Here is an 8,551-nt window from a genome sequence, read left to right on the forward strand (position 1 = left end):
TAATTAATAATAATAATAATAATAATAATAATAATAATAATAATAATAATAATAATAATAATAATAATAATAATAATAATAATAATAATAATAATAATAATAATAATAATAATAATAATAATAATAATAATAATAATAATAATAATAATAATAATAATAATAATAATAACAATAATAAAAATAATAATAATGATAAATAAATAATAATATAAAGCCCTATTAATACTATTATTTGGCGGAGGAGTTTGATTCTATGGTAACAGTTGATGCTCACAAAGAACTGGTAAAGAAGTATAAGATAAAATGGCGACATGTAAAGAATTCAAGTTTTTTTTTTGATATATATTCTTTTTTTTGAAAAATGAAATGGAAAAAAAAGTGATATGAGAAGAGTAAGAGGAAAAGGACGATCGTATTATTCGATTATTTATCGAAAGGATGGAAAAGTATGCATGTATTTCATTAATTACTTCATCTCTTATCGTAATTGATGATATAAAGTAAAAAGCTATTCGACTATCATGTTTGAATCGATAGAAAAGATTGGAAAATTTTTGAAATTTAAATTTTGACAGTTTTTCAAATTTCTTCAAATCACTTATATCATCTATTCATTCTTCTAGTATTCCGTCTATTCAAGATGAAACAGGAAAATTAATTTAATGAAAATTTTGAAAGTTATATTTTACAATGTTCAATATATTGGTGAAGAGAAAAATATGGACAACATACTTAAATTATAAGTATTTTTGATCAATACTATGAAAATATTGTAAAATGAACCGGATTTTTTTTTCCTTAATCCATGTATTGCATTATAATTGTTTTTGAACCAATTTTTCAAGGTCGAAATTTGCAGCAAATCTATTGGAATGTTTCGTCATTTAAGGCATTACTATTGTAAATAAAGTAATTAAGTAAACTGTTCACTTGAAATGTACCTTAAAAGATATTTTAATTAATGTTGAAATTACTTCTACCAAAATTAATATGTGTAAAGTAGATGAAATATTTGAAGGTAAATATATAGAAATGATTTAAAAATTTAAAAGCTTAACGCTTAATCTGAATAATGCTTTCATCATAATTATATTCATAAGATAATCTCTTGAAAAATTTTCTTCATTTTTACATAAATCTTAAATGTAACAAATCAAGTTGCCTTTTAAATGATTTCAAATGAATTGTGTAATTCTATTTGCCGTACTTTAAGATATCCATCTTTAAAATTATAGTCAAAAGAGAGTTTTAAACTTTAACGAGATGATGCAGTGATAATGATCTTAATGATCTCGATGATACATTTACAAATGATTGTAAATGATTACAAATAATTGGTGATAATTATAGTAATAGTAAATGATAGCATTGAATAATGGCATACAAAATTAATCAAGTAAATGCAACATAAAACTGGTTAAATGCAATTATAAACTTGCATTTATTTATTCATACATTTTATTCGCCAATCAAATTGAAAAATAAGGATTTGGAGTAATTTTGAGTAATGGTCGGAAGAGATACGATATGATAAGATAAGAGTGGTTTGCAAGAATTGTTTCAATTTAGAAAGAAAATCGAAATCAGTTAATCGGATTAATTATAATGAACATTGAGGAGGTAGGTAGAAATGAGGTATAAAGAGAGTTGCAAAAGGTGAAATTTGTGACAGATTAGAAAATTATTGCTGATATTGGTGAAGAGAATGGAACGAAAAATTGTTAAGAATTTATAATTAGGACATTTGAGAAATTTGTCAGGTTATCATCATATAGTAATGAAAATGGAAAATTATTTTTGAAAACTAGAAACGTAGTGCTCATGACATTTGCAACAGTTATAGCAAAGAAAAAGAAATATTCATCTAGAATGAAAGATTGTAAGTTTATGTAAACTTTTAAAGTCAAATTAAAAATCTATTATGATTTGATATGAAAATGGACAAGGAGAAGTTTAGGATGGCCTTGTGATGTGTGTACTACCAGTGGCGCTTATCATTTTGTCACCAGAGTGAAGGTAAACAAAGAAAGAGATGACAAGTTCGTGGACAGTGTTTCATACAACATGTTTCTCCGAAAAACAGGTTCAGAAATTATGTTAAATATTGGAAAGTGAAACAAAAGAGCTGATATTTTTGCAACCTAAATCACATTATCAGTAACGATAAAACTATTGTTATTATTATTATTATTATCAACATCAATCTTTTCTATCAATAATGTTATCATTTATTTTTGTGGATCTTTTAAAGTGATTACTAATTTTTGAAGACTGTAGCATATCACCAATGTGCAACTCACATTTTCTGTTTAAAATTACTACAGCATTTGAAAAGATTTTAAAAATAATGAATTATTTCATAGCATATGTACTGATAACTGCTTGATAAGCTATTTCAAGATTTCGAGAAAAAGAAACTTAGAAAATAATTGAAAGTCCGTTTCTAATCAAAACTTTCACATATTTCAACAAGATGACTTAGCCCTAAGGCATAAAATTCCAGTTGTAATGATAATTTATCATTTCATTTCTTATCTCCTTCCATGCAACTATCAAAAAAAAACTGGAAATTAATGGATGGAGCAGCTTGAAAGATATGATTCCTTCATACTACCATTCATTTCATACAACAAAGAAATGAATTTCATACCCGAATAAAACATAAATCATTGTTACGCAGCTGTACGTCACGCAGCGTAATCCATTCCGGTCTCTAGAGCTAGTTTTTCAATAAAACAAAAAAAAAGAAAAGAAAAAAAAACAAAACAAAGAATAAAATGAAATGATTTTGGTTAGAAAAAAGTTAATGAATTATCATGATTTACTTTCATTCATAGTATCTTTAAACCGGATATCAAATAAAATTTAAAAAAGAAAATTCTGGAAAAAATTTCCATTAATTTCATTTGAACTGTAAAATTTCCGCTTTTCTAATGCTTTCATTTGATAATTGCTTGAAATTTTCATCTTCCATATTTCCAAAGTTTTTTTTACTTTTTGAAAGAAGAAATTGTAGAAAACAGTGAACTAATGATAAGATTGAAGAAATTTCTTCGCACGAAATTCGTCGTTATCAATCATTTAAAGCTGAGCAAGTTGTGAGCAAATGAACGATAGTACTTTTTGAAATCTAACGGAATTTCACAAAGGCAGAAAGACAGGTAACTAGACTTATAAGAGATATTACCTTTGGTTTTATTTTCTTCATTAGCAAACAATCAAATGCTTTGATTTTGATTGTCAAGTAAGTTATCGTAATCATCGGCAACTGAAATCTCGTCGTTTAATTGTCTAATATAAGTATATTACGATTACATCGTAATAAACTGCAATAATTTTGGATTGTTATTCTGCAAAAGTGCTAAGCATAGTTTAGTATAGTTTAGGTGACGGTCGCATTTGATTAATTAGCATAGAATTCCGTTAAATTTGAGATTTGGAAATTTCAATTCAGACATGAACACTCAATGTTCCAAATTTATAATTTGCTCATCCAAATGCTTCTATTAAACAATTAAATTTGCATTAATTTTCATCCTGTAAAGAGCATATATGAATGTAATGCTTTATTTTAAAATGGCTGTAAATTTCAGTTTGAAAATTTTCTGCTATTTTAGCAATATGTTGATAGAAACATCCAAAATTTTTCATTTTCCGCTATTGGATGAAAACTGGATTTTGATCGGCTTCATTTGTAAATTTCATCAAGCAATAATGCGCAACACTTTTGCGCAAAATATAAATAGTTGTTTTACAGGCAATGCTTGCTTATTGGAACTAAAGTTGCTTATCAGTCACTATGACTTCCTTGGAAATATTGAAAATTTAAAATTTTTAGCTAAATTGGGAGTGTTTTCAAACACTGTCCTGTTTTTCAATTCAGAGAACCTGCAATTTCTATTTTGCAATTTTTGAAAATTATTAGCAATAGTTTGACGAACTGTATATATGAAGAGCTGTATCATTCTGCAACAATCTACGCCATTCAATCATTTACTCTAATTTATTCGCCTTATCATAGTTTACCTTTAAATTTATTAAAGTAGATAATCACACCTCCATAATTGTACTTGAGCCAGTATACACAAACATACGTTTTATTTCAAATAAATCTCTTTTTAAAAAAATTTATCAAAATATTCATAGAAGAAATGAAAAATTTCTTTATTAGACTAACAACATCGATGTTATTTCGATTGGTGATAATTCCGCAACTGCTACAATTGCTACAATTTTGTTTAGCCGGCGATATCACCGATTTTTATCGACCACGGCGCATTATTGAATATGATCAAGTTAGTTGAAATATCACTATTAAACTTCTTATTTTAAATTTCCATATTGCTAATTTAATTAAATGTTATCGTCAGTCACCTCAAATTTAATCAATTCCCATTATTTAAGTTTAGCTTCAGCACTTTTCAATCTACAAAGATTCAAAAATTTTTCAGTTCCCAATGATATCGCGTTTGTCGCAGACATTAGAAGATGTAAACAATAAACCACTGCCAGTATATAACGTAATGACACCAAAAGAAGTTGTCGAAAATGCTGAATTTCCATCAATGGCTTTTAAATCGAGTACTACAGTTATTGCTCAACAACCAAATTCGGTTCCACTCTTTTACGATTTGGTTTTATTTATCCAATCAATTAATAAAGTAATCTCAACCTATAATTGCTATAATACCGAAGATTTAGATGGCATATCTGGCCGAATTTCGACTATCATCGATTGATGCAACATCAACAGCAACTCCTGTATCAACAAGTGGTACAATCATCGGATCAAAGGATGATAAGAATTACATGTTAGCAACAGAGCAGAAAATGGAGGAAGTATATGGTGATGATTAGTTAGCATAGCATCTATACTTGTTCAATAAAGTTATACTTTTTTGTAAAGGCATGGAACAGTTAAGATTAGGATGGACGCAATTTTCAACAATTCGACAAACCATTGTTTGACAGCCTTTACCAATGAGGGAACTTTTTTTCAGATAACCAACCTAGCAATGAAATTTTCAAACATCGAGTGGTAAAAATGGCTGTTGCTCCAAGTAATGCGCCAGAAGTTAGAAATCCCTATGCCGCTGCTAACAACTATGAAAGTGAAATAATGGGACAAAAACCGCTGGAAGAAGATCAATATGCGCACAAAAAAAAGCACAGGTAATAGTAACCAACCAGTAATATGGATGAAAAATACTTCCAAACTTCAAAATATAGATTGCATCAAACAATCCTTCAACAACAAAATAATGAATATGTGATAAAATTATCTGAAATCTGTTATTTAAAATTTAATTTTATTGCGATGTACAACAAATTAATTATTTCAATTAAATTTGTTTAATAAATTAGACAAATTAGATTTATTTGTTTTCATAAATTTATTTCCCAATTATTTCATTAAATTTTTTATTTTTTAAAAAAATTCCTCCATGTAATTTTTTCCCATTTGATTGCATTTGGTTATTAATTATTATAAGTGGTAAAAAATCATGATGAAAAAATTATAAGTAATAAAAATCATATCATAATTTTTAACAATCAAATTATATAACTCAAATTAATATATCCCATTCGGACTGTTCTTATGATGCGCCGAAGTTGTAATTGGCATTCTGTAATTGAAAGAAAGGTTCCAATAAATATTATCATCGTTTCATTTAAATATAATACATCCACAGCTCAATCATTCATCAAATAAATAATCAATTGAATCGCGGATATGATTGCATAATCATTAAACTGATAACTTTTTCATAAACTCTCTTACTGGTAAAAAAATTTCTACGTTTTGCAATCATTTCTTCTTCAATAGCTTTCACTGCTAATTCCAATTCATCAATCCGTTTGATATCCTTTTCAGCTGCATAATTAAAAGCGTAACAAATGATAATTTTGAGCTTTACCAATTTTTGGTGAATTCCCACGAATTGATTCATTTTTAAAATTGAAACAAAAGTGCAATGATCACTTGATCAGTTGAAATGATGTTTTTGAAGACCTAAATTATTGAAATTTCAACATTTGAAACTTACTAGGTATTCTTGAAATTGGTTGTTTATTCAGCCGATAAATCAACAATACTGGTATTATGGAAATCGCTAAAGATGCCAGAACTGATAAGGTTATTGTAACTGCTAGGCCAATTGCGGAACTGATGTTTGGCAATTGATATGACTCCATGTTCAATTATTTCACTAAATTACTGCAAAACGACAATTTATTAATTGATATTACTCATTCAATTCATTGTGTTGACTCATTTACAATGTTTATCACAATGCTTATCACATTCATATTATATACAATGATAAGGATAAGCATAAAAAACAATAGTATTATTCATCATTTTGATGGAAATTTTTAAAGATAAAATATTTTAGTTATGCTTAAATGCTTTGAAAATTGCTATAAGTTTTTTGAGAAAATATTTGGATTAGAACAAGTACTGTATGCAACGAGCACTGTAACAACTACCACATCCAAAACAGTTTATAATAATACAGTATCCGAAAAGGAAGTATTGATTTTTCCAAAGCTTTGAAATTACTTAATAATATTTTTCAGTAAAAATGAAATGAATGGGAATTACTCAAACAAAAATATCTTTTATAACAAAAACTTTTGGTGTTATGCAAAAATTTTAGCACTGCTGCTAACTTTATGAAAATTTGAAATTTCTTAAATTGTTTCATAAACTTAGCAAAGAATAATTCAATTTTTCTTTCTCGGTCATCCTAATTCAATGCAAGCATGCAATATTCGCAATGGAATGGGAATATATTTGAACTAGTTTTCCGGAATTGTCCGCATAATAGCAAGTAAAGCAAGAAAATAATTGTAATGGTAGCAGGTTTTAAAATAAAATATAAAGTACAATAAGCAAACTTTACATTAAGATAAGTAACAGATATTCCGGATTGTCCGGTAATAATAACAGTGCAGTTCAGGATACCTGATTACGAATAGACAGGATTTGTGAATAAGTGGGATCGCTTCTTCTCGATGAAAGAAAAAAAAATTTTTGATTAACAATCCATCGTTGTTAAATTAAGTCTAAACTTCCTGTTATAAATTTAAAATGAAATATATAAACAAAACGTTTTCAACGTTAACATAAATCTTTACAGCATACTGTCATTTTAGAATATGGTTCAAGATGGAATAATGAAATGAGAAGCGGACGTGAAGAAGAAACTGAAGTAACGTAGTCATTATTGTGTCAGATTTTGACAAGCACGTGACCACAAGATATAATGAATAAATAGTAGCAAATTAAAATATAATTTGTTTTAAATAATAAATTATATAATAAATTTACTTTTGATAAAATAAATTAATAAATATAATACAATAAATTAGTACTTTTGATACAATTTAAATTCTTGATATAATAAATTAATAATAGATATAATAAATTTATTTTTGACAGGCACGTGTTCGCAAGACATAATTAATAATTAATTAGTGATCCATCCATCCTTTTTTTTTGCTCCCATTTTTATCCTTTACTGGCATTGTTTTGCAGTAATATTTTATATTTTTTTGATTAAAGAAGATTATTAAAAGTTAAAATATTTTAAAATAAATTTCTGTTCCTTGTTAGAATTTTTCATTTTAACTCTCTTTGGTTTATTACATCACTTTATTGATGAATATTTTCCTTAACAATGATAAAAGCAAGTAAATTGGAAAGTTGAAAAGCAAAGAACAAACTGATAAAAGCTGAAAAGGAACAACTGATAACGATAGCGATAAACAGGAAGGAAAGAAAAAGAAATAAATTGATAATGAAAAAGAAAGGATTTTTCGATAAAATTTTCAGAACCAGTCGAAATCATCGGTGGTTGTGGGGGAAATGTCGAGTTCCGATGGTGGTATCATTTGTACTCCATCGATAACCAAAGTGCTATTTCCTTCATCTTGCATAAGCATAAGTGATAGGTCTTCTGAAAACTAAAGTTTCTGGTTTAAATTATTTTTGAAAAGAGAAAATGAGAATGATTTGAATTACAGTTTTTTTGTAAATAAATTCTGGATTAACAATTTAATAAGAAATATAAAAGTAGATATAACCCCAATATCCGTATGTATATCGTAATTGTTGGCTTCGATCAAGTATGCTTCTATAGGGACTTGGACCAGTTAAGGCACAACGACTAGCCGTCCGATTAGGGATTGTTTCACGTTCTTCAGCTGGAATTTGCCTATCACAAAGGATTATTTCAAGTTCATATTAAACTCTTTTGCAATTTAGCAGCAATATTTCATCGATTTAACACTAATTGGCCCTAACTTCTAAAATAAGCTTGTAAAGTAACACTTACTTAAGTAATACCCAACATGTAAGCAACTGAAATAGAAATCGTGAGGATTAGATTTGCATGGATCTGGTAGATTATCAGGTGTGTTACCACATTTACTCTGATAGACCTGAATAAAATCGCTAGGATGAATGCTTGTTTGAAAAAACAAAGAAAGAAGATTAATTTATAATAGATAGATTCGAAAAATTGAAAAAAGTTTAGAATAACCGGAA

General features: G+C 27.4%; 3 protein-coding genes across 3 annotated transcripts in view; 1 reads left to right on the top strand and 2 right to left on the bottom strand.

The window, feature by feature from the left end:
- Positions 1 to 4,184: 4,184 nt before the first annotated feature.
- Positions 4,185 to 5,176, top strand: LOAG_10445 (hypothetical protein; the record flags this gene model as incomplete). Its single annotated transcript, XM_003145969.1, has 4 exons — positions 4,185 to 4,295; positions 4,452 to 4,613; positions 4,702 to 4,846; positions 5,001 to 5,176. The coding sequence occupies 4 exons, from the start codon at positions 4,185 to 4,187 to the stop codon at positions 5,174 to 5,176; spliced, it is 594 nt and encodes a 197-aa protein (XP_003146017.1).
- Positions 5,177 to 5,717: 541 nt separating this feature from the next.
- LOAG_10446 (hypothetical protein) lies at positions 5,718 to 6,195 on the bottom strand (the record flags this gene model as incomplete). Its single annotated transcript, XM_003145970.1, has 2 exons — positions 5,718 to 5,875; positions 6,048 to 6,195. 2 exons carry the CDS (start codon positions 6,193 to 6,195, stop codon positions 5,718 to 5,720), a joined length of 306 nt encoding a protein of 101 aa, XP_003146018.1.
- Positions 6,196 to 7,833: 1,638 nt separating this feature from the next.
- The window catches only part of LOAG_17274 (hypothetical protein), a gene marked incomplete at both ends in the record, with an annotated part of 2,136 nt that continues 1,418 nt past the window's right edge, over positions 7,834 to 8,551 (bottom strand). Inside the window, 3 exons of the mRNA XM_020449934.1 lie at positions 7,834 to 7,961; positions 8,089 to 8,208; positions 8,340 to 8,445. Of these exons, the coding sequence (XP_020306468.1) occupies positions 7,834 to 7,961; positions 8,089 to 8,208; positions 8,340 to 8,445 (354 nt within the window). The remainder of the gene's footprint in view (positions 7,962 to 8,088; positions 8,209 to 8,339; positions 8,446 to 8,551) is intronic.

Source organism: Loa loa, assembly GCF_000183805.2.
Source record: "Loa loa unplaced genomic scaffold supercont3.56, whole genome shotgun sequence".
Lineage (NCBI taxonomy): Eukaryota > Metazoa > Nematoda > Chromadorea > Rhabditida > Onchocercidae > Loa > Loa loa.